The sequence below is a fragment of the Aedes aegypti genome, chromosome 1, assembly GCF_002204515.2.
Source record: "Aedes aegypti strain LVP_AGWG chromosome 1, AaegL5.0 Primary Assembly, whole genome shotgun sequence".
Lineage (NCBI taxonomy): Eukaryota > Metazoa > Arthropoda > Insecta > Diptera > Culicidae > Aedes > Aedes aegypti.
This window is the reverse complement of record NC_035107.1, coordinates 248,540,836-248,567,900: the sequence shown is the minus strand read 5'-3', so window position 1 is coordinate 248,567,900 and position 27,065 is coordinate 248,540,836. Positions and strand designations below refer to the sequence as shown.

General features: G+C 39.2%; 1 protein-coding gene across 1 annotated transcript in view; it reads left to right on the top strand.

The window, feature by feature from the left end:
• LOC5578924 (pyrokinin-1 receptor) overlaps window positions 1-26,345 on the top strand; it is a 290,607-nt gene extending 264,262 nt beyond the window's left edge. The window contains exons 5-7 of the mRNA XM_001657160.3: window positions 3,252-3,516; window positions 3,583-3,797; window positions 24,760-26,345. Of these exons, the coding sequence (XP_001657210.3) occupies window positions 3,252-3,516; window positions 3,583-3,797; window positions 24,760-25,467 (1,188 nt within the window). The 3' untranslated portion in view covers window positions 25,468-26,345. The remainder of the gene's footprint in view (window positions 1-3,251; window positions 3,517-3,582; window positions 3,798-24,759) is intronic.
• Window positions 26,346-27,065: the final 720 nt, after the last annotated feature.

Genomic DNA, 27,065 nt, shown 5'->3' with positions numbered 1-27,065 from the left:
GATTCTGAATACGCTGCAGGAAACATCATTTTTAAGGTTGGTGCCCGCTTGGATATAGCTCCGGATAATATTTACATGATTGGAAATACAAACATGACTGACCATGCTTTCCGGAACCAGTTTTACGGAAATGGTCATATTTCTGAAGATTTCCAACCAATCTTAATGCGTCCGGTGGCATTCAACTTCCTATTAGTTCTAGTTTCTAGGAAAATTGCAAACATCTATCTAACTTTACACCACACAAAAATACAAGCGACAGAAAAAATGACATTTGGACATGACCTCAGAAAATCCGGAACATCTCCGGTGTCCAGTGGCCAATATGCATGGCCAAGGAAGTTCCTAAAACTGGACCAAATTTGCCGTCGACTGCTTCCAGATGCATCCAATTTCATCCATTTTTCATAAAGTTATAAGCATTTGAATTTGGGCAAAATTTTGCCTATCTCAATCATTTTGCCTATCCCCTGTATATATGAAACGTATATTGACTCTAATCTTGATGTTAACATTTCTTTACATACAAAACTTGATATTCACAATGCTCTTGAAACTTTAACAAATTCCATTGTTGAAGCCAAGAGCATTGTTATTCCAAAATGTGAAGTAAAATTTGAATCCGTGATTATAGACGATGATCTTGGACTCTTGATCCGTCTTAAAAACGTGAGAAGAAGGCAATTTCAACGCACTCGCGATCCTGCTATGATAATTATATGGCAGGATTTGCAGAAAGAAATCAAGAAACGTTTTGCACAATAAGGAAACAAAAATTTTGAAAATGAGATTTCTCAATTGGACCCTGGCTCCAAGCCCTTTTGGAAATTATCTAAAGTTTTGAAAAAAAAAACCTCATAAACCAATACCGGCATTGAAAGAGGAAAACAAATTATTACTAACTAATTGCGAAAAAGCTCAAAAACTTGCTATTCAGTTTGAAAGTGCGCACAATTTTAATTTAGGACTTACTAGTCCAACTGAAAATCAAGTTACTCAGGACTTCGAAAATATTCACAATCAAGAGAACGTTTTTGAAAATGCCTGGGAGACTGATTTGTAATAATTGAGAGCTATTATTGAAAAATTCTAAAATATGAAAGCTCCTGGCGATGATGGAATTTTCTACATCCTCATCAAGAAACTTCCAGAAAGTAGCTTATCATTTTTAGTTGATATATTTAACAAATGTTTTCAATTAGCATATTTTCCAGACAAATGGAAAAATGCTAAAGTTGTTCCAATTTTAAAACCAGACAAAAATCCTGCAGAAGCTTCTAGCTATCATCCAATCAGTTTGCTTTCTTCCGTCAGTAAACTTTTTGAAAAGGTCATTTTGAACAGAATGATGGCCGACATCAACGAAAATTCAATTTTTGCCAATGAACAGTTCGGATTCCGCCATGGGCATTCGACCACTCATCAACTTTTACGTGTAACAAATTTGATCCGTTCCAACAAATCTGAAGGCTACTCTACTGGTCTTGCTCTTCTAGAAAAAGAAAAAGCATTCGATAGTGTTTGGCATGAAGGTTTGATCGTAAAATTAAAAAACTATAATTTTCCAACATACATTGTTAGAATAATTCTAAGTTATCTGTCAAATCGTACACTTCAGGTTAATTATCAGAACTCCAGATCTTAAAGACTTCCTTTAAAGAGCTGGTGTTCCCCAAGGCAGCATTCTGGGAGTTACCTCAGGGATGTCAAAAATCCTTGTTTGCGGATGACATAGGCCTCTCCGCCAAAGGACTAAGTCTGCGTGCCATCTGTAGTCGATTGCAAAAAAGTTTGGATATTTTTTTTTTTTCATACTTGCAAAAATGGAAGATTTCTCCTAATGCTTCCAAAATTCAACTAATAATATTCCCACATAAACCAAAAGTTCTTCATTTGAAACCTTCAAGTAGACATGTTGTCACGATGAGAGGGGTTCCAATAAATTGGTCAGATGAAGTTAAGTATCTAGGGCTCATGCTAGATAAGAATTTAACTTTCAAAAATCACATTGAGGGCATTCAAGCCAAAAGTATTAAATATGTAAAATGTTTTTATCTCCTTATTAATACAAAATCAAAACTTTGTCTTAAGAACAAGCTTTTGATATTCAAACAAATTTTCAGGCCAGCCATCTTGTATGCTGTATCAATATGAGCTGTTGTAATACCAGGAAGAAAGCTCTACTGAGAATTCAAAATAAAATTTTGAATAGGGGACGGACCTGGTGTAGGGGTTAGAACACACGCCTTTCACGCCGAGGACCTGGGATCGAGATCCCCGAGATAGTCCCTTATAACAAAAGAGTAATAGTGACGACTTCCTTCGGAAGGGAAGTAAAGCCGTTGGTCCCGAGATGAACTAGCCCAGGGCTAAAAATCTCGTTAATAAAGATAGAAAAAAAAAATAAGATTTTGAAAATGATTCTAAGGCTTCCTCCCTGATATAGTGTTGTTAACCAATGAGTTACATAGAATATCCAATGTTGAAACATTGGAACAAATGTCAAATAAAATAATTAATAATTTCAGGCAAAAATCGTTACAATCTTCTATTGCCACGATTAATGCGTTATATGTTTAGGTTAAGTAAATTGAAAACGTGTTTTTTTTTCTCTTATAAGCAGGTGAAATCAACTCACCTGTAAAAAAAAACTGAACTACGGCAAATGAAATGTAATATGTTGTTAACAAAATGTTAATAAAATCTTAAATTTGTTTTACCAAATTAGGATGATAGTGTTGTCTAATAACACAGAACATCTAGATATAAGAAATGAATGCAATGTTTGGGATGATACTAATAAAGAAATTAAAAAAGCGAGAAAATGGGTTTCATCATTGCTCTTTCTTTGGAGCTTTCCTTCGTTGCTGCTGTTTATCAAGCATGTTACAGCTTGCGAAAGATTGCCGATCATGGACTGATAAGAATGCGATAATCATCTTCGCTTGCTTTGATTGTGCTTAAAAATCAATTGAGAACGAATTTTGCAATGCCTGATCGACATATAAAAAACTGATTTCAATTCTATTTTTTATATAACAATAAAAAATAAAGATCAATATAAAATGATCGATAGAATTTAGACATATGAATGTATATAGAATTATTGCACCTTGAAAATAGCGAGCATCTTTTAGTGTTTCACTTAACTTAACTTTTCAACTTAAAACAGTAAAATGTGCAAGCATCGTTTTTGTAAATCTTACATTTCTTGTGTTCTAAAACGCAATTCTTTCTCCTTTCATCACCAGATCAAAAACCGTCACTTCGAGCACGCCTTCGAGGTGTCCAGTTTCCTGTTCTTCGTCGGTCCGATGACGGTCATCGCCGTGCTGTACGTGCTAATTGGGATCAAACTCCGCAAGAGCAAGCTGCTGCAGGGCGTCAAACGGCAGGGGGCCAGCATCGGAAGCGGCGCAAACGGTATCCATCATCACGGCGGTGGAATGACCACTTCCGGCGGTGGCGCTGGCTTTCGGTCCGTCAGCGGACAGACACGTGTGATACGAATGCTCGGTATGAGAATGTGGTCGAATTTCTGGGAATGAATGACGTTCAATATCCTTTCTTTCTTGCTTCCAGTGGCCGTGGTGGCGACGTTCTTTTTCTGCTGGGCACCGTTCCACGCACAACGACTTATGGCCGTGTACGGAGCCGTTACCAACACGGATAATGAGTTTTTCTTCCAGGTGTACACCTATCTAACGTACATATCCGGCATATTGTACTTTCTGTCGACGTGCATCAACCCGCTGTTGTATCATATCATGAGCCACAAATTTCGGGACGCTTCCAGGGTAAGTTAAAGGCAGCGAAAAAAATTGTGGGTGGAACGGCTGGAATTTAATTATTTCTGAATGAAAAACGTTCGTTTAATCTCCATTGTAGGGTTGAAGGGATGCGTTCCGTTTACAAAATGGTTTAACAGCAGCATACTCTATTTTCAATCGTAGTGGTTAATTGCTGAAAGAAATTGCTAGGGTTTCTTTTTGCTCAACTAAACTTTGTCATACATATAAGTAAAAGAGATTCGTTTTGATTACAATGCACCAGCAAAGCAAATCCATAAAAGGCTTCAAGGATGCGTGTGAAAAAATCATGTGGGTAACTAAACCCATATATGATTGAAATAGCATTATGGGATAATATGAAACTAATGTTCTACCCGACAACAACTCAGCAGCGCGAGACTCGGACACAGTCACAGGGTCGGCGCGCTACCGGGCAACCGGAGGGGCTTCGCGGATTCAAGGGGCACTCAAGTATTCTAATAAACACACACACACACGAGCGGTTCAAATTTAAACGATGTATTTGGCCAAACTGTTCTGGTGGGTCACACTGGATTTTCGGGCACGTACCTGGTGGTCTGCAGTTCAGCGAGCGCTCGCGACGATTTCCCGGATTCACTCCGGCGTTGACGATCTCTCCTAATGACGCTGCGACGATCGGCAAGATGGCACCGATATCGGTGAACAAAGCTTGGGGCAATGGCGGTTTGAGTGGGCTGGAATAACGGTCTTCAGCGATGTGGAGTCGGTTCGGATGCACAGGCGCTTCCTTCGGACGTAACCGGTCGACGACGGCAAGGCCGCCCTCTGTCGAACCGTGAAGGGAAATACTCCTTGGTAATTAGGGCCGTTGCCCGAGTACTGTCCTCCTTGACGTTGATGGCCCTCTGCCAGAGGAAACAATGGTCCTTGACTGTTAGGTCTAGTGACTACAAAGGACACTTCGACCGTAGCGTGCAATGGCGGTCTTAGGAGGCGCCAACCAGATTGCTTTAAAGCACAAGAACAAAAAAAGGTCCTGGCGGGCAGGTAATTAGGATTATGTCTCCCTTTATGCCATTGAGCAAATGGTTTACCTGAATTGCGGTGAACGGTCTCTCCAAAGTAACTCGATTCACTACCTCGCACTATGTTATAAAAATGATAACTCCACTGAGCACTTCTGGTCTACACGCTCGCCTGATTAAAAGTGGGCGATGGCCGCCCAGCAAGCATCCTTCGAACCCTTCAGCCCATTCGTAAAACCGTGTCCCCATTTTGCTGTAACTTTTACGCCATGCTTTTACGACCGTTACACATAGTTATGTCGAACTGCCCAGTGGTTTTGACTGCTTATGCTATGTGAATATTTGAATACTCGACCACATGGTGCAATTTAAAAAAAAGGATTTGAATTCTTGTAACAACGGTTACAAATAAATGAATGACACTCGAACGCTTCTAGCCATTCATGTAAAGCTGATTACATGTTTTTTTTTTCGGAACGAACACCCAACACAAAATTCATGAATATGATGCTTCCGGGCCTTCCGCGAAAAAAAAAACAAAACACTCATGGTTTCAGTTCATTAAAAATCTGTCGTAAATCTTCCCCTGCCCAAAAGCGATTCTCTCGTCTCATCCCGATGGACATTAGTGTAATCATTTTCGACGTTTAACTCGTCCGTATGTGGGATCCGCAGCTGATTTTTGCGCAAGCTTTACATCGAATTATGTAATGGCCACCGGCTTCCAAGTGCTGTAGAGATACGGAAAAAAATCTAATTAAACCACCTACCGACTAGCACAGCTTTCGTGGGCTTCCACGAGTTGTTGACCTAATATCTTTTTTAATTTCTTTACTAGTAACATTCGCAAAATTACATTCATTTTTAGTTGTTCGGTGTCAGGCAACTATTAGTAACATTTGACGTTTTTTTAGAGTTCGTAGTTGAATTTTCGAGTCAAATATTCATCGTATTAAGCTTTGATCAGTGAGAAACCAAAATTTTCTGCGATTGCAGTGAATTTATGTTGTTACAAACCGAAGCCAAACTATTTTTCTCTAGACGGCTTTCGCATTGTACAATAAGATTTTGATAATTCTCGATTGTTTATAACGCAATGCACTTATTACTTATCGTTGCCTACATTCGTCGTATCCATTTTCATATCGGTCGTAATCAGTTTTGATTCGTCTCACAACTAACGACTCACTGTGATATAGTAATTGGTCAAAATACAGCACTTCAGCGTTATAACAAAATGTGTAACTTAATTATTTAGATCTTCCGCCATCCGTCCCCATTCTCACAACATGTTAAAATATGTGGTTTTCCCTTTAAATTCATTGATTTCATCAACATACAGCCCAAACATATACGCACAATTACTTTTGACCGAACAAATGCAAGTCGGCTCACAGTCCAGCAGTTTTCGCTCAGTCCGGACGAATAAAAAACTTTGTTTTATATGTTGAGTTGAGGGAAATTCTTTAAATTTGAATTATAGAAGTTTTACGGCGTGTGTTTGGAATGAAATTCTTCAGTAAAGATGAACGAAGGTTCCATAGTGTAAATAAGTGCCCAGTAAAGTAATACACAGGGGAGCGGACAGAAATTTAAATCGTAATGTGACGTGGCTCAGTCGATCGCTAATCAGATTTCGCTCGGTAAGTATTCGTTCATGCGATTTCGGTGAAAAAAAATGCTAAGTGGATAATTGGACTGAAGTTATTTATCGAAATATAGTAAAGCAATGAACCCATTTTTGGTGTAGAAGTGGACAAACCATAAAAGCTTAGAGAAAATTTCGCTTGGAAAATTAGTCTATATTGTAGGTCAGTTCGAATATACGAATAATAGCGCTTGTGACGAAGTAGATCGAAACCCTACCCTTTGCTTTCTCAAGCTAGAGAAACGCCGTTCGTTCCATTTTTTGCACCGTTCAGTGACATTTTTATAACCCACTTTCTTGATAAAAAATATGAATTCCGAAATTCATCCATCGCTTTGTTCGTGGTAGTAAAAACCCATTCACAAATTTCATAACGCTCTATATAGGGGGAGGGTGAAGTTTTCTTGAGGTTTTACAGCTCATACAAAATTTGTTGAATATTCATACAAAAAGCGTTACGAGGGGGTGGGTGGGTGTCAAAAATGCCCATTTTTGGCGTTATGAAATTTATGAATAAACCCTAACCATATTTATAGAAGTGGTTTCCCAACAGCTTTTTTCTCGACTGCTGTCTGTTAATATTTTTCTACATCTGTTTGATAGTTTGATAGGCAATACAATACAATCTTGATGTCTTATCAATTGATTAACTCTTACTTTTTCTGGGTTGAAATAATTTTAAGATATTTTTTTAGTTTTTGTTTCAAGCGCACAAATCTTGATAATTAAATAATGCTCTGTGCTCTATGAGTGATTAACAGTAAAGGAAAGGGGTCACTCTCATGAACATGTCTGCTAAACCGGAACAAAAACTAAACAATATGCTCACGAGCATCAGAGTGCTGATTCACTCGCATCTGTCGTTCTCGTGAGTAAACGAAGCTAAAGTGATAGGGTAAATGATGGCTTCGGCACCCTGAGGGTATTTTCGGCAGCACTAACTTATCGTCCTTGTTTAAATTTATCTACGGAACAAGAGTTACCTTCAATGTACTCAACATATTCCTTGAACTATAATCTTCCATGTGAACCTCATCTTTCACAAAAATATTATATAATATGGGTTTTATCATTGAATGAAATAAATGCTAACAAAATTATCGTCATTCGTGAGCTGCCGAGTAAAACAACACAAGAACAGCTTAAGAAAAACTCACCACTTCGAAAGGTCCAAATCTCCGATCCAATACCAATTTGTCACAAAAGCTACGCACCGATCACTCATGCACTATTAAACCTTTGATTTGTCTATAAATCACTCGAAAATACTTAATTTTTATGCTTAAAATGACAAATTAAAATTAATGCACTTTGCTTTCCTCGGCAATCACTTTTTATTACGGGAATAGGTTGCCAGAAAACCATATTCAATTGCGGTGTACTTTTTATTCACAATTCAAATCAATTGAAAAAGTCGAACACAACTAATTAATTCATTGGAATTAGGCAACAAAGCATGCACTGGTAATAATTGAGCCTTTCAATACTTTTCTTATCTGAAGATTGTAGCGCATAAACTTAAATATACTGAGAAACATATAAAATATACGTCTTACAATAGGTTAACTATTTTGGCAACACTCCAGTTGTTCTACAGGCAATCAGAGGATGATGTATTTGTGTCAAATAATAAGTGGATTGATTTGCAAAGGGCCTATTCTGATTTTCTCATACACTGAGAATAATATGAACGTAAAAAAAATGTAAAAAAAACCTGTAGTATTTTCAATTTCGCGTTACCTTTTAGCGATTTTTTGCGCATAGACACTAGGGTGCGGCTTATTTTTCAAAAGTTCTCAAAACCAAAAATTCGTGTGCTTTTATGAATTCAAATCATATTAGAAGAGAAACCTCAAAGTTTAAGCAAACAATATTAAGATTTATTTATTTATTTATTTGACGTCAAGCATTTTGTAGACCATTCTAAATTACATTGTGTTCTTAATATCTATATGTTTATATATTATAAATTTGTTGAGTACACTCGATTCATAATTCATTCCTCAGTTACTATAGTTTTGTATATCAAAAAAGTATTTTTTCAGTTTTGCTCGAGACATGTTAACATCAATCATTTCACAATGCTGATTATATATAGCCATCATCTGATTCAACGGACTAAATTTAGCGTAGTTCGTGCGATGATGACCTACTGTGAACAAGTAACGATTGCGCAAGTGACGAGTTGGAGTATAAAAATTCAGCTTTGAAAGTATATCAGCAGAATCAATGCGCTGTGAAACAATATCGTTAACAAAAGAAACCATAGCATAATCACGACGCACTTTCAGTGACTTCATATTGATAAGCATGCATCGTGATTCATATGAAGGTAGAGGAAGTACTGACCAGCCTAAATTACGTAGTGCGTATAATAAAAACTGCTTTTGTATCGATTCTATACGTTCTTCATGTTTTTTTATGTAAGGTGACCAAACAATACTACAATATTCTAATATTGATCTTACATATGCAACATATAGTATTTTTAATGTGTAAGGATCACGAAAGTGTTGGCCAAATCGTTTTATGAAATTGAGCATATTTCCTGCTCTATGAATTATTGCATTATAGTGATCTACAAATGATAGTTTTGAGTCTAAGATAACTCCTAAGTCTCTTATTTTATCACATTTTTTTACATGTTCGTTTCCTAAAACAATAGACATATTTGGTGTGGTTCGTTTTCTGCTATAACTTATGAGGTTACATTTTTTTATATTCAATTCCAATAAACTTTTGCAGCACCACGTGTAGAAAATTTGTATCTCATTCTTAAAAACATTATGATCGTCATCATTCTTTATTTCTAAAAATAGCTTCATATCGTCAGCATATATAAGGACCCTCAGTTTGTTTAGAATATAAGAAACGTCATTAACATATAAAATAAAAAGAAGAGGGCCTAAGTGTGAGCCTTGAGGTACTCCAGATGTAACATGTATTGGATTTGATCTTTTCCCATTGAATTTTACTATTTGCTGACGGTCGTTTAAATAGGACTTGATCCACTTAAGGAGACTCATTTCGATTCCCATTTTTTCAAGCTTGAAAGTCAACATTGGAATGTCCAGTTTATCAAATGCTTTACTAAAGTCAGTGTAAAGAGCTTCTACGAAGTAACCTTTATCCATTGCACTCAGTGAGTAACTTACAAATTCCAGAAGGTTCGTAGTGGTCGAACGACCTTTGAAAAAGCCGTGTTGAGCGTTTGTTATACGATTTTTTATTTGGGCAAACATATTTTTGTTTACAATTGACTCGAAAAGTTTTGGAATACATGACAAAATAGCAATACCGCGATAATTTCGAATGTCCGATTTCTTACCTGATTTATATATTGGTATGAGGAATGATTTTTTCCATACCTTTGGAAATTGGCCAGTTTGAAGAGACATATTGAATAACCAAAATAATGGAGTTGTGAGTTCAGTTGCTAAGTTTTTTATGAATCCGGGTGGAATTTCATCTGGCCCTGATCCTTTAGTGGCGTCCAAATTTTTAAGACCAAACAAAATGTCTTGAACATTTATAGAATTAACGCCAACATCACTCGGAAAGTCAGCAAAATGTGAAAAGTAAGAATAATCTCGATCGTTTTCCGAAAATGTTGAATAATTTTCTTGAAAAAATTTTGCGAAAAGATTGCAAATATCTTCAGAATTATTTCCTACTTTTTCATCCAAAGTCATTGTTGATGGAAAGTTGCACGATTTGAGTTTTGTTTTAACGTAATTGAAAAAATTCTTTGGACATGACTTTATTTCATTTTCAGTTTTTATGTTGTACTCGGTAAGTGCTGTAGAAATGGCTAAATTGAGTTGGTCGCAAATAACCAAATATTTTTCTAAATCGTTTGGTTTTTTATATCTTCTGTAAACTTTGTGAGCTTTTTGTTTTCGATTTTTCAAATTTATGATTTATTTGTTGAACCAAATTGGATTTTTTGAGTTGTGATTCCTTCGTCTCTTCTTAACATGTACTTCCTCCCTAATGGTTTCCCACAATAAATTGTAAAAGATTTCTATTGCACATTCAATATTATTTTGATTTCTCAAAACAGATTGCCAATTTGCGTTATCTAATTTTAGTCTAATATTGGTATAATTGGCTCTACTATAATCGAAAATATTCTCATACACATATTCGTGAGGAGTATGATAAATATGCATAAACATAGAATATTCTATTGCCGTGTGAAACGCTTCATTTTTCCATAATGGTGAAATTGACTCACTTACACAGAAATCTTCATGCATATTTGTCAATAAAAAATCTAGGTAACAGTTTTGTTTATTTTTTACGTGATTTATTTGAATTAGGCCTAAGGATGCAGTTTTGTCAAAAATAAATTGCAAAGTTTCATTATCTCCAACAACAGGGAGTAGAATACTCTCGTTTTCAAAATCAGGAATGAAATCTGCATTACGTTGATTGAAATCGCCATAAATATGCACCTTGTTTTCGGGAGGAAGTTGAGTTATGATTTCTTCTGCTATCAGGAAAAAACTCTCGTATGTTGACTTACAAGCCTGATCTGGGGGAAAGTAAACTGATACAAAAATATGAGATTTAGGGTGGCGCAAGCGTCTTAAGGTGCATTTTCAAGTTATAAAAAAGGCCTTCAGTGAAATCACCATAACTTCGGTTATTTCTAACCAATTTTGAAACGTTTAGCATCATTATTTTCAATATTAAATTTATGAAAACTTCGTAGAACATCAAATTTGTTTTAAATCAAAAAGTCTTTGTTAAAAGCAGTTTTCTCAAAAATTTTCTATATTTAACTGAAAAATTCATATATGTTTGACAATAACTTCATAAATACTCAACCGATTTCAAATATTTGTATGTACCGTAAAACGGGGTAACTTTGATAATGCGGGTAACTTTGATAATGCGAGACTCTCAACATACTAAACGAAATAACAAAGTTCCTGTTAATCTGTTAAGCAAAACGAATGCAAAAGTAAAAAGTATTAGTATGACACTTCATGTTAAAGCTATTTTCGTTGGAATCAAGTACATTTGAGGATTTATATGCATATATGGAAAATTTATAAGATTTCAGCAATTTTGAAATGCTCTCAAACAATCTGTTCTACGATCACTATTTGATGAAGTCATAATGAATTCGTCACTTATACTTGATAGCCTAGTTATAGTAGAACTCGAATTCAGTATCAAAGCTCTTCGCGAATACTATTTTTACAAACTGTGACCATTTTTGTAATCTAAGTCAGAAATTTCCATATAGCGTTAAACGCCTAAAGATATGCAACGCCCTACAAATGTTCTGTAATTCATTCAATTTTGTTCGCGTGATGCTCCATTATCAAAGTTACCCCAAAACAGAAAACCGACTTTCGATTATATGAAAAATTATACATCCATTAAGAATAAATCTTTTGGAAATCTATCAACTGGAATCGATAGTTAGGATACCAGTACTTGTTTTAAAAATATGAATTAAAATTCTTTGAAACAGCATACATAAATATTCAAGTTTTCTTCGAAAAAACTATCAAAGTTACCCCGTTTTACGGTACATGTTCTTGAAGCAAAAAATAGTTGTTTCCATATTGTTCATACAACACATTTTTCTAAAAAATAGTTTTGGCTTAGTTTTGTAACAAAAACTACCCAAAAACGTGATTTTTTTTTAAAGAAAATATCGAATTTCTTTGGATTATTTAAGTCTCTTCGCCAAAAATTTTTCCTATAAAACTTCTGTTTATAAAGCATTTTGTTTTAATTACGAGTTGAATAGTGAATATTTTTTAACATAAGCAAATATATTATTGTTTCAAAATTATTCAAAGTCCTTTTCAAAGGTTTAACAAATGAGGAAAGCCAGTTTCAGCTTTAAAAATATTGTTTAACTGCCAAAATTAAAAAAAAAAAACCGACGTTTTTCGTTAAAAAATTATGTTTTTGTGCAGTTTTTGATGAATAACTTGGTCAAAACATTTTTTTTTAGTGAAATGTGGTGTATGAAAAGTTTGAAATAATTAAGTAATCTTCTAAACCATGCAAAAAGATTTAGAATCGGTTGAGTATTCATGAAGTTATGGTCAAACAAAGATATTTTTTGTAAAATGAGGAAACATTCGGAGTAAACTACTTTTTATTGAAACTAGTTTTGATTTTACACAAATTTGATATTCTACAGAGTTTTCATAAATTTAATTTTTAAGATAATGTGCTGAAAATTGGTTTGCAATTACCGGAGTTATGGTGACTTCACTGAAGGCCATTTTTTATAACTTGAAAATTTACCTTCAAGACGCTTGTGTCCCCTCTAAATCTTAATATTTTAGCTCACACTTTGAATTCATAAAAGTACAAGAGTTTTTAGTTTTGAGAGCTTTTGAAAAATAAGTCGCACCCTAATAAACAGTAGTGTGTGTCCCTGCATGCAACCCATTCAAACGCAACTCTGACATTCAAGTTATCCGATAATCGTGCTCCGTGGATTTTTCTTGCAGAGCACAATATTATGAATCAATCAACCATGACGTCACGCTGCAACTTCTAGGTTGGATTCACACTTGCTGCAAGTTTATAACCATGACATGGCAATTTTTACAGCCGAAATGCTGCCATAGTGAGATTTAATACAAAAAATATTCGATAAATTATTTATTTATTTTTTATTTAAATGCAAACGACATTAGGCGGCGTCTATTTAAGACATAACGTTAAAATGTACAATTTTCTACCATTCCCCCTCCGCAAAGGTCTTTGCATGAAAAAAATAAATGTGTTTGAGTCTACTCCCCCTAGAGCGTTACGTAATTTGTGGACGGCGCCTTAGTCTGCATAAATTTAGTGGCGTTGTGTATTCAGTTTGACTCTCTGCTATTTTATTTTTAACTGCAATTTTGTTCTCAGTGTAGTCTGTATTTTTCTGCATTGGCCCTTTCAACGAGTCGAAAATAATGAGTGACGTTTAATTTCAGGATTTGTCAACAAATACGAAATGTTATCAATACATTAACTAGTTTTTGCGCAGTTTTGGATTGCCGAAGTGAACATTTTTATTGCCGACAATAGAAATTGCATTGCCGATAAAAGAACAAGTGCCTCGTGACTTTGGTGAGGAAAAATAGAAGATTAAGAGAATAAAATAGTGTTTTGTGTATAATAACTAATAGATGAAGAGTGCTCAAGTGTTGTTCAGGTGTCTCCTGCTAACTGTTGTGTTCTATTGTTGCGTAAAATTGCCCTCTTAAAAGTTCAGCTGCTTAGGATGCCGACAATACGTAAGTTCCCCTACGTGAAAGTGTTGAAAGCTGTTCAGAATCAATTGCGCTTTTGGAAAAAAACTATTTCCAAACTGATAGTTAACTGTCAATAAGATGGATGTACAATTGATTTGTCTGTCAAAACCATAATAAATCACACGTTGTTCAGTTACTCGCGAGCAGGCTTGGGAACTGTGACCACTATTCACCACAGTTCATCGATTCTGCCAGTCAACCAAAACACAAAACAGCAGCAGCATCAATACCATCAGGCGTTGCGCTGCCAACAGTTCACACACTGCTTGACTGTTTTTGTCTCTCCACTATGAGTGTTTTCGGGCAGCCATCTCGAGGTGAATGATTGAAAAAAATGTAAAATAATTCAATCGCTAATATTTCGCTTGTGTTTTTTACTAATTGCAATCTATTAGCGCTAATAGCAAGAGCACAATCATTTCGTTGCGATACATATAAACAAGGTCAATTTCATGCTGCCTTCATCGAGCAAAACTGCAAAACCCCGAAAACCGGAAAAAATCGTGTCACCACTGTGCTCGAGTCATTTCGCATTCGGGTTTGAAAAAACGTTGGGAAGAAGAAGATTACAGTTTTGAGGAGCCGTGACATTTTTCTGTTTTGAACGGTCATGGTTTGATTTGGATTTTGATGGTCGTGTAGAAAAATGTGAATGTCGAGGTGGTAAATTTTTACTACAGTACATTTCCCATCCCTGCTCGCGAGTAAATGTTCACGAACTTTTCGCTTTTAGTATGTTCTTACGAGCAGGCGGGTGCGAACTTACTCACACCAAGTCTGTTCGTGAGTCTATCATGTATGTTTTGCGATGGTTTACACTATCGAGGTGCAAAAAAGTGAACTGGTGGGCTAGGTAGGTCGTGATGCAAACATTTCCACAACTGGTGACTAATCGATCAAGTTTTCAGCGCGTTCTCTAGATTTATGCTGTTGAAAATTCGAGGTTTGACTAAGCTTTTATAAAATTTATAGAGGGACTATTAGAGTATGTTTGAGAAAAAACTACTGATTGAATTTTAACACTTTATTTCACTCTTGCAATAGACAAAAAAATACTAAAAATCACTAGTAAGGCGAGTAAATACCTTCAAACTCTAATATGTTGCTTATCTTGACGGATAGGCTTATTTCGTCTGCGATTTACAGACTTCTTCAGTGTTGTTCAGATTTAAAGTGGTCAACCCAGACAACAAAAATGTACGTATAACGAAATCACCTGGAGCCTTTGTATGTACAAAATTTCACTTATAAGATGTCGCGAAAAGGCCTTCTACGTACAAAAGTGGAGGCGATATGCGTGCATATATTATGTGATGAATAATAACATACAATGCGAGTGTATAAATATCCTACCGAACTAACCTGTGATCTTATGCAACTTAACATATGATAACAAATGTTGATTTGACAGCTGCTACGGATTGATTCGACCTACTTTGTACGAGTGTACGGGACGGAACAAAATGAACAAATGAACTCGGGAAAGAAGTGTTTTATGCGAGGAAACTCATCACTCTGACGAGTTTATCTACGGTGTTTTGCGGGTTTGATGTAATTAGTATGAATAAACGAGTTGTAACGTGTAATGGTTCGTAGTACTCCCTCAGCAGGTTATCGAGGTTTTGTCGCGGTTAGTGTAGTTTTCGTGTCAGATGATTGTAAGTAATTCTGGATAGCGTTTGTGTTGTGTGTTTCTACTTCTTGTTTGGTCACCCGATAACCACGCAGCCAGCCAAATATCTTCCATCATTGACAACCAGATGGCGTGTTCGGCATACAATATTGGTAGCATAAATTAGTAGCAAATGGAGGCCATGGATTATGAGTGGATCCACAATAGTCCAAAGACTAAAATCGGCCATTTGCCCAAGTGATCCCACCAAAGAAAGGTGGACGAGTTAGTGTGGTGTGTTAGGGACACAGGTAGCAGTTGGAGCCCTAAGGTCCAAACCGGAAATAACACCTGTTCGTGTATTTTGCTCATATCTAAAACTCTTCAGAACATAGTAGGCCTGAAATATTGATATTTTCGTTAGTATTGAGGAAAACCAGATTTTTGACCATGAAGTTCTAATGTGACCTATATCTCTAAAACTATCAGATATAGAAAAAAATTATGTTCTACAAAGTTTTCATATTTTCTATAATCTTCAATATTGTAGAACATTTTGTTGTGTTTTTTTTAAATAAAAAAGTTTGAGAGCGAATTTCGATAGCTATGAAATTTGGCGCTTAGGACATTTTTGCATATAACGCGCCTTGACCAGACAAACAAATGTTCAGAAGACACCAAAACCCTATCTCTTATATTTTTGAAGTTATTAATTTATTCCACTTAATTTCGTTCCGTGGACCAATGTGCATTGCCATTAAGGGGGCGAAGTGAAAAAAGTTTTTGTGAAACACAGTTCTATTGACTGTTTAACGAGAAACTTGCGACGATCGAAGCGCCTCCATATCTCATATAACGAAGGGTATTAGAACTAAGTTGGAGGTGATGATTTCGCATTTTGGAAGTAAACATCATCTTCAAAAACTAGCGATTTTGCGGTGGGATGTTGACGTTTTATCACGAATGACGATGGACTAACATGATAAAAGTGCGTGATTATCATATTTATGCATTTTATTAAAAGTGGAAAAGACGGAACACATCCAAATGCAATTTCGCAATAGCACCTTTGATTTAGATTAAAAACAGTAGTAGAACACGCATTTTTTTACTTTTTTTTGATAAAAATGACAATGGCATGTACAGAGAAATATGGCCTTTTTCCATAACCAGTGTCTGCATATATCAATGTATAGTCAACAATACCGACGCTCAGCAAGAGTTGATTTCTTCTTTGTGTGAAGGTTTTTTTTTTGACAATACATGCACGAATCTGGTAGAAAGTAAATTCAATTTTTCAATTACTACACTGATTGTCATCCACCTACTGACATTCAGTGGCAGCAAATTAAATTTCGCTTGTGAAAAAAACCATTTGGGTCAAAATGCCCCACAAAATCATCAGCAAATTGAAAAATTTGTATATTTTTTTGTCTTGAAAGACAATTATGATACATCAACTAAAGGCATCACATTGTCGTTTTTTTACACCAGTAATATAAAATTCATTTGTATCTAATTGAAATTGAATTTCGAAATGACACCAACAGTGGGTGAAACTGAATGCGTGTGCGTGTTGCACCCACTCTCTTTCTCGTCGCATTCGCTCTCATAGTCAGATTGGCTTCGTGCTAGCGGAGTTTGCTATTGTTCGTTTTCGCACTGATCGGGAATCATTTGGCTGAATTTTTAAGACACTGTCCATAACATGCATAACCAAACGAAACTAGTGATTTTTACCAAGCCTGCCTTGATTGTCGTTGGCGAAATGGATTTATCTTGATTTTTGTTTCTTGTTGTATCGTAGTCTCCCTACCACATGGGGATTACCGTAATAATTGCCCATTGCACGGTGACGTCAACAGAAAATCGCTCTCTTTCCCTCCTTCGGGAAATCTGAGAACAACTATGTCAGTACCTGTCAATGTTGACAAGTACTGGTACCCTTGTTTTCAAGTATTGTTGAAGAGTGAAAGAGAGAGAATTTCGTCATGAAATGCAAATTTCTTAAACGAAGTTAAACAAAATTGACTCTATCACAAATATCTATAAAGAAAATTTAACACTGGTTGCACTGGATGAAGCATCTCAATGTGACATGAAATTTCAGCATTCACACAGTAGCAACATTAAAACAGATATTGATACGATTATTTTAAAATCACGACTCATTTAAATAGATTTAAAACTAAACTAATTTTGGTAACTAATAAATCTATTTGATTTTTTTTTCAAGAGAGCTCTTCTATTTTAAGAATATCATAATAGTTAATAGTTAAAAAAATCCGACTTTAAAAAAACGGACCAAGTCGGTAGATGAACTCGGGTCCTCGACGTGTCTCACACTTCCTCTACCAACAAGGCTACCAACGCACAGCATTTTTAGGATACGTAGGACGTTTCGGAATACATCAGTCGGCGTTTGACTGCCTTATAGGTTTTCCTCTCTCAAACTCTTTTGCAATCGAACCAGATTGCACACGGCTGTCTTACAGTTTATCATGGACAGAAAGATCGGACAATCCATCGGGTTGCCGGAAAATGTTGGTGTTGTGACTGGCCGAGTAATACACACAACAGCTATTTGTTTTAACACTTACTATCTTTTATTTTTAGTTCTTTAGTTGAGGAAATTTAATGAGCACATGCTCACGCACGCGGGGAAGAATATTTATATAATGGCTGACTGTCCTGAACTGTCAAAACGTGCGGAGCAAGGTGTATGTATAGAAAGGTAGTTTATATGTAACAGTAGAAAGGTATGGTTCAACATATATCAATGAAGTGTAGCAAAGGTATGACAACTCTCCCTCTTTTTGAAAATAAAGTTCATATGAAAAAATTACAAATTCAATTTTTGGGGAGGTTTGATCACTCGACTTGAACGCCTGAGGGGCTGAGTTGGCACTTCTTGGACCGACTGTGGGGTCCTTGGGGTCGAAAACACCTGGTTCGACTCAGGGAAAGTCTCCGTTGATGGCGTAGCAGGTTGGGGGCGCACCACCGGTCTTGCACCAGTAGCCACCTCACCAGCAGGCTCAGCGGCGGTTGCCACCGAAACAGGAACAGGAACTGTTGGCACATCTCGTTCAGTGTTGACCTCCTCTCTAGCGGTGTTCACCAAATCTTCACGTAAGTTCGCACCAACTCCGACAATGTGGTCGATGTGACGCTCCCATATTCTTCCGTCATCCAGACGGACGGTGTATCGCAGTTTGCCCACTTTCTCGACGATCTTCCCGAACTTCCATTTGTCGCGCGAAAGAAAGTCTCGCACTCGAACACGATCTCCGTCCAAAAACGTTCGCACAGCAAAATCTCCAACCGGTTTCGGCTCGTTCTTGGGCAGCATCAAATCAATTCTCGACCGGATTTGACGGCCGAGCATCAGCATGGACGGCGATTGACCCGTGGAAGGGTGCAGCATCTTCCGGTAGGTCAGCAAGATGTTCGATATCTCCAGATTGAACTCCGATTTTGGGCACTTCAAGGACTTCAGCTTTTGCTTAAACGTTTGCACGTAGCGTTCTGCTTGCCCGTTCGTGGATGGATGATACGGCGCTCCCATCTTATGGACGATGCCGTTCATTCGCAGGAATTGTTGGAAGGTCTCCGACGTGAATTGAACACCATGGTCACTAACCAGCACCGATGGTATTCCGAATGTAGCAAATATCTCCCGGCACATGTTCACGGTATTCTCCGCTGTGGTCGACTTGCACACCTTTATCTCCGGCCATTTGCTGTAAGCGTCGACCAGAATGAAGAAATACGTGTCATGGAATGGGCCCGCAAAGTCAACGTGGACCCTCTGGAACGGCTGCGTCGGCGTCTCCCAGCAGTGGAATCTAGATTTCGCTGGTTCCGGTCTGACCGAATGGCACTCGGCACAGTTGGAAACCATTTCCTCGATATCTCGATCCAACCCTACCCACCAGCAGTATCCTCTGGCCAAGGACTTCGTACGGGTAGTTCCAAAATGGGTAGAGTGGAGTTCTTGCAATACTTTCCTCCGAAGAGTCGGTGGCACGTATACTCGTATTCCTCGTAGCAAACATCCTTTCTGGAGCGAAAACTCGTTTTGTTCCACCCCGAAGCGATCTCTGGGATCCACTGGTTGACCGTGCTTAATTCCTTGGATGAGATTCCGCACCGACTGATCTTCAGCCGTAGCCTGAGCCAGCTCTGCAGCAGTCAACGGCAACGTCTCGATCTGGTTTAGTTCGACGACATCGGCCTCTTCAATCATATTTTCCGGGTCAGCTTGAGACAGAGGAATACGGGACATTGCATCCGCGTTAGCGTGATCTGCAGACTTCCTAAAACGGATCTGGTAGTCGAACGACTGCAGGTATGTTGCATAATGTTGCATTCGAATGGCTGACATCACCGGCAGTCCCTTGTGCTCTCCGAATATTTTGGATATTGCCTGGTTGTCGGTGATCAGCGTGAATTTCCGGCCGTACAAGAACTGAAAAAACTTCTTTACTCCGAAAATGATCGCGTATGCTTCCTTATCGACCTGCATGTACTTTTGTTGAACTCGGCTAAGCGTTTGAGAAGCAAATTGTATCGGACGCTCCGTTCCGTCCGGCATCAGGTGACTCAGCACCGCACCCACACCGTAGGGTGACGCATCTGTAGCAAGCAGCAACGGTAGCTCCGGCGAGTAGTGGACAAGACATTTCTCCGACTGCATCTGGCTCTTCACAATCTTGAACGATTGGTCGCACTGCCTAGTCCACTCGAACGGTACATCGTTCTTGAGAAGGTTGTTTAGAGGGTAGAGTACTGTACTGAGGTTCTGGAAAAATCTCCCGTAATAGTTGATCAGTCCAACGAACGACCGGACTTCATCCTTGTTCTTGGGCTGAGGCATATTCTGGATGGCTGCAACCTTGTTCGGCATTTTGTGGACACCATCTTTATCGATGCGATAACCACAGTAGTCAATTTGATCCGCAAAAAACTCGCATTTTCCCTTGTTGACCCGGATACCATGGTGGTCTAGCCTTCGTAGAACCTCTGTTAATCGTTGAAGATGCGTGGCATCATCGGGGCCCGTGACCTTGATATCGTCCAGAAATACGCTGACTCCTTCGATCCCTTGCAGGATCACTTCCATCTGGCGTTGCCAGATTGCTGGCGCCGATGCGACGCCGTACATTAGCCGATTTGGACGATACAAGCCACGGTGCGTACTCAACGTTAATATCTCTCTGTCATCCGGAGCTACTTCCAGCTGTAGGTAGGCCTGAACGAGGTCGATTTTGGTAAATTTTCTCCCTCCGGCCAACGACGCAAAAAGTTCATCCACCGTAGGAAGTGGATGCCTGTCCACAATCAGGTTTGGATTGACCGTTTGTTTATAGTCCCCGCAAATCCGCACACGGCCTTGAGACTTTTTCACCGGAACGATGGGTGTAGCCCAGTTGCTCTGGTTCACCTTCGTAAGGACGCCTTCTGCTTCGAGCTTGTCAAGTTCGTTCTCCACAGTTTTCTGTAAGTTGAACGGAATCTTCCTCGCCTTCAAGAACACCGGTACGGCATTCTTCTTCAACGGCAGGCTGGCTTGAACATCGCAAATTTTCCCGATGGAATCATCAAACACTTTCGGGAACCGTCCCAAAACCTCCTTCAACGCAGCAGTGTGGGAGAGAGCAGCATTCGAAATCGCGTTAACCGCATCCGGATTCTGGAGCACGCTACTCCAATCGACCGGAATCGCATTAAGCCACTCGCGCCCGAGAAGTGGGTGTTTTTCAGAGTCCACGACATACAACGGTAACGTAACACTTCCACTTCCATACTCGACACGCGCGTCGAGAACTCCCAGTACATCGATACTGGTTCCGCAGTAACTCACGAGATTTGTACTGCAACTTCGTATTTGTGATTCGGAAAAGTATCTGTCCCGGCACTTCGCGTTAATGATACTGACCGGCGATCCAGTATCCACTTCGAAACGAATGTTTTTACCGTTCACACGAACGTCCAGCCAAAAACGAGCACTACCGCCCTTCGTGTCCACGGTACACACTTCCCGCACTTGCCTACTTCCGCGATCGTCACCGTCACCGGATTGATGCAAATAGTTCGTCTGCACCGCATTCGATTTGTTCCCGGCACGGCTGGTACTGGACTTCCCGGAGGCGGCTTTCTTCATGCAAACTTTCGCAAGATGTCCTTTTAGTTTGCAGAACGAACACACTGTATCTTTGTGCCTGCACGTATTTGCAAAGTGCGACTTTTCCCCGCAGCGAAAACAAGAAGAATCGCTTGCACTTTGCCCCACTTTAGTGAAAGACTTTCCCCCAGTGTTTATTTTATTTTTCTTCTCTGGGTTACCTTTTTGTCCTGTCGATCGATGCACGGCGTTTACCTCTTGTCTGCCCAAGCTCCCTTCGATTTCGGCACCTCCTTTTCGGGATAGCTCCATACTCACGGCTATGTCCCGGGCATCTTGAAGGGTCAGTTGTCTCCTCTCTAGCAGCCGGCTTCGGATATCGTTCCGCTTGATACCGAATACCAACTGATTCCGCAGGGCTGTCTCGAGATATGCACCAAAGTTACAGGTGACGGCTATTCGTCGCAGCGCCACCAAGTACTGATCAACCGTCTCATCAGCAGAAGCAGCATCTTTATCGCCTTGCCGGCGGCACTTAAACCGGAAATTCTCACTGATTTCCAGCGGCTGGGGGTTAAAGTATCCTTCCAAAACACCGACGATTTCATCGTAGTTTTTCTGCCGGGGAGTTTCGGGTGCAATCCGATCGCACGCAATGTCGTACGTCTCGGCTCCCATATGATGCAGCAGCAAGTTTTTCCGCATCGCTGGGTCGGCAACTCCGTAAATCGTAAAAGCATTCTCCAACCGCTCCACCCACCGCATCCACTTCAACTTTTTCTTGTCGAAGGGGTCGATCGTAAAGTTTGGTGGCGGAGCTCCAGCAGCGGCAGGAGGGTCTTCTCCTTCTCTGGCGGCAGCAACGGCAGCAGCAGCAGCATTTCGGTCGGGGTTTTCTGCATTCCGCATCCTCGTCGCCAGAACTGTTGTGACTGGCCGAGTAATACACACAACAGCTATTTGTTTTAACACTTACTATCTTTTATTTTTAGTTCTTTAGTTGAGGAAATTTAATGAGCACATGCTCACGCACGCGGGGAAGAATATTTATATAATGGCTGACTGTCCTGAACTGTCAAAACGTGCGGAGCAAGGTGTATGTATAGAAAGGTAGTTTATATGTAACAGTAGAAAGGTATGGTTCAACATATATCAATGAAGTGTAGCAAAGGTATGACAGTTGGCAACTCCTTGGAAACCACAATCGTTTTTGCGATTAGGGATCGTGATAGCTGAAATGCACTATAATTGTTTGAAAACTGTAGGGTTGCGGCCTGCACTATCACCATGATTCTGCTCAAGAATCGTTGAATCTGCTAGAGATTGCAGAACTCGGACCTGAGCTGAAAAGGAGACCATGCTTCTGATATGGTTGATATGGCCGATGGTTGATGAAACTGCTGCATTGTGTCCAGAACTTTATGCGGGAGCATAATTTTAGACAAAAATATTGAAATAAGATACATCACAGGGGGGATACATCCTTAGCCGAGTGGTTAGAGTCCACGGCAACAAAGCCATGCTGAAGGTGTCTGGGTTCAATTCTCGGTCAGTTCAGAATCCTTGACTTCATTGGGCATAGAGTATCATCGTACCTGCCGCACGACATACGAATGCGAAAATGGCAACTTTGGCAGAGAAAGCTCTCAGTTAATAACTGTGGAAGTGCTCATAAGAACAATAAGCTGAAAAGCAGGCTCTGTCCCAGTTAGTGCGTAATGATGAGAAAAAGAAGAAGTAGAAAAATTTACAATTTTGACTGAAATTTCGACAGATATGGTTTTTACGAAGTCTATTTTTTTCTTCAGAAATTCTCAGACATGTCCTCCAACTTCGAATAAAGCATCCGTGTTACAAAGGATTTCGATACCCTTCGTATTCGCAGCTCAGCTGAAGCGAGGGTGATAACATCCCCATTATCCATATTTTCGGGCATTATGGAGCCCCTGATTTATGGGACAATTTGCCATCAATTCCATTTCGTTGGCTTGGATAGTAATAGTGGTAGAGTAGCACGCCGGATAGACAATCATCCATCCTTTCCCGGTACGGTGAAAGATAAAGAAGTGAAAATATCAAACCAAGCACCATACAGCAGTTAATTCATGTGGAGGCGTTAAATCGAAAAATTTAATCGTCTATGTGTGTAGGTAACCTATAAATTGCGATGTGTCTGGAATATAGAGAGGGAAATTCGCTTCAGAACGTTTCATTTACGCATGAATCATGCTGCCGACAACGGATTGAATTGACATTTTCCCACCTATACGTCCCGATAGCCGAGCGTGTGATCGAAAACAAATTGCCGTTGATTAAAATGGTTTCCATTCTCTCGGGGGTAGCCCGGATTAATAGGATTTTTATACATAGGTCAGCCTCACAATCGATAGGTATCCTACCCTGCAATAACCCAATCGAAGGCTTAAATTTCATTCTGCAGCAGCATGGCTAGAATTTTTTCTATAACGATTTTATGCCATGCACCCACGCTAATTTTACCGATATCTCATGTAAACCCAGGGACTTCCCTCGGCATAAAGTATCCGTAGGCCTTTTCACAAGACGTTTCAATTTCAAACCAGCTAAACTCAAAGCACTTTGACAGGTATTTCTAAACGAGCCGTGTGTCCTTGTGGCGGTGAAGTGCGTAGGCCATCGCCTACCAGCTTGCGCTATTGAACGCATTCTCCACATCCAGAGTGACAACCGCGCAGTAACGGATGCCGCTCCTTTTATGCTCAATTGCCACCTCAACTGTCTGAACGACCGACTGGATAGCGTCCATAATGGATTTCCCTTTTCCTGGATCCAAACTTGGTGTTAGACAGGCCGTCTCCACCTCCCGTATACGGTCCTAGCCTGTTGTGGCTCAACATCTCCACTTACCCGTCGTGTCTAGTAGACAGATAGGTCTACGAACCAACGGGTCACCTGGTAGTTACCACGCCTTTGGTTGTAGAATCCTTTATCTATAAAGCATCACATCTCCGTTCTGAACATGTCCGGATTTGCATTGTTTGCTAGATCGACCTAAGAGCCAAATTATGAGTTACAATGGCTTCGATAAAGACGGCGTAGTCATTAAATGCCCTTCTAAAGAGAAATTAACATACTGGTTGCTGAATTACGGAAAAGGTAATTTCAGAATAACTTAAAAAGACAAAGATAGAAGGACAAATGATGATCGGAGGATCGTTTAACTTTGTCTTACATCAAAGCCACTCTATCAATTCTCATTTTTAGTATTTTGTTCAATAATTTCAACAGTATCTCTATGCTCTCTACTTTCAGCGCACCCTCAAACTGGGCTGCTGTGGCATCGATTCGAAGCGGTCCGACGCCCAGAACCACACCTACAGTGCCCTCTCGCGGTACGGAATAACCGGCAACGGAGGCTCCTTCAAAACGGGTGCAAATGCTCAATACGGTACCCCGGTAGCCCAAAATCGCCCAAGCACAGACCTGCAGTTCTGCCAGCAAGAGTCAGAAATGTCCCTTCTACGGAGCGAACCCGGTCGTTGTTTGAAGTCCGAGACGCACTGCGTCTCCATCAGCAGTCAATCAACGATCATAACCACCCTGAGCCACAGTGGTACTACGCGATCGTCCTCGATCGAGCGGAAACAACCCAACGGACGTCCCGTCTACCGCACTTCCGGAAGTTTCGGATCGCGAGGGAGCATCCGCACTGGAGTGCCGCTAGAGAACGGAGACCCGGGCGGTCGACTGTCCACCATTGCGGAGAAGCTACGCCGAGGCACCAAGAAAGTACTCCAGTTCAGCAAATCTCCGTCAACCTCGCCGACGAAGACTTCAACCGGAAGCGTATCCGCGCCCGATCGGGACGCCAAACGACGCTGGTTACGCAAGAAGGAAAGCGTCGACTCGGTCGATACCAACACGATAAGCAATTCCAGTCTGAAGGAGTACGACGAAGAGGAGTTTTCCAGTGCGGAACTAGCTAAATTTATGGCCGAAATCAACAATGAGATTCGCTGAATGCTTGCATGAGAGTTTAAGTATTAGGAAAAGAAAATGTGTTATATTTAAGGAAAGAAAATAAATGAATGAAATCGAATTCTGCATTACGACTAGTACAAATCAGCAACAGATTAATGCAAAAGTGATACCGTGGTGTAAGGCACCGATCGAAACGGCTCAGGAAAAGATGTGCTAACTGTGTAGCACTGTGTCAGTGGCAAGGGCAAAGCACTTTGAATACATTATAATGTTACTTTCGGTGGACTATATGTAACGATTATTTATTTTTGATTTAGCACTAGGGATTAAGAACCCGGATTAGCCTTACATATTGAAGACTTTTTCTTCTTACCTAAGTTACTATTTTCAAGGATTTAATTTTAAATTAAAATTTAGGTTTTATATGCAGAGAGTTGGTCTGTATTTAAAAGCAGTTGATTCCTTAAGTTTCTCTACTCATATTGATTTTCTATTTAATGCATTGAAACGAAAAAAGGTATTTTTAATTTGTTTAATCGTACCTGTCTGGAAACAAGATCGCAGAAAAGTAACTATTTGCAGGTAGTCCAATATTAAAACAATAATTTCTATTCAACTTATTTTTGAATGTAGCTAATAAAGAAACCAAAACGTCAAGCCCATGACAGGAACAATTATTCTATTTTCGGAGTGGAAATCGGCCGACAAAGTATAAGAGTGGATAACAATGAACGAAAGTTATTTTAGATGATCAATTAGATATATTACTAACAAAGTACACTACCAGATTGTTTCATGCATATGCGAGTTGATAATTGCAAAACATAAAGAGTGATTTAATAAATAATTAAATTTCATCAGAAAAAAACCTAGTTTTATGAAAAAGTTCAATAAACCATTCAGTCTATATTTACAAACCAACCAAGAAAAAAATCATTTGTTGAAAGAAATGTTACCGGATTTGCTATTGACTGTTTAACGAGAAACTTGCGACGATCGACGCGCCACCATAATCCATACAACGGAGAGTATTAGAACTAACTTGGAGGTGATGATTTCGAAATTTGTAGGTTAACATCACCTCCAAACACTAGCGATTTTGCGGTGGGATGTTGACGTTTGATCACGAATATTGAGGACCCAGGTAACCAGTAAGCACTGTTATAAGCGGTAAATGGGCTGTTTTACGGCATTTCAGTGCCAACAGGCAGCATATAACATTTTTAAATGCTTTTAGGCATTGTGATCCACAAGTCCTGAAATTAGCTGTATACGGGTATATAACGCTATGTTACAGGGCTTGTAAACCCTGTGCCTATTAGCAGTACGCAAGGGGTGTGAATGCTTATAAACGGCTTGGTGATATGAATTTATGACAACAAAGCCGAAACAGATTTCAATCAAAACAAATTTAGATTCGATTATCAAATTTGGTTAAAATGTATTCTGAACAGCAGAATGATTGCAGAAGAAGTCCAGAAATTCATGAGTAGTGGAAATAATAAGGATTTAAATGCTTCCGAATTGCAACATTCCTGATAAAGAACTTTCTCATTCACATAGCAAGAACAGCGAGAGGAAATAAAAAATAATCATGAAAAAGTTTTTGGCGTTATTCCGCGAGATCATCGCTTAGA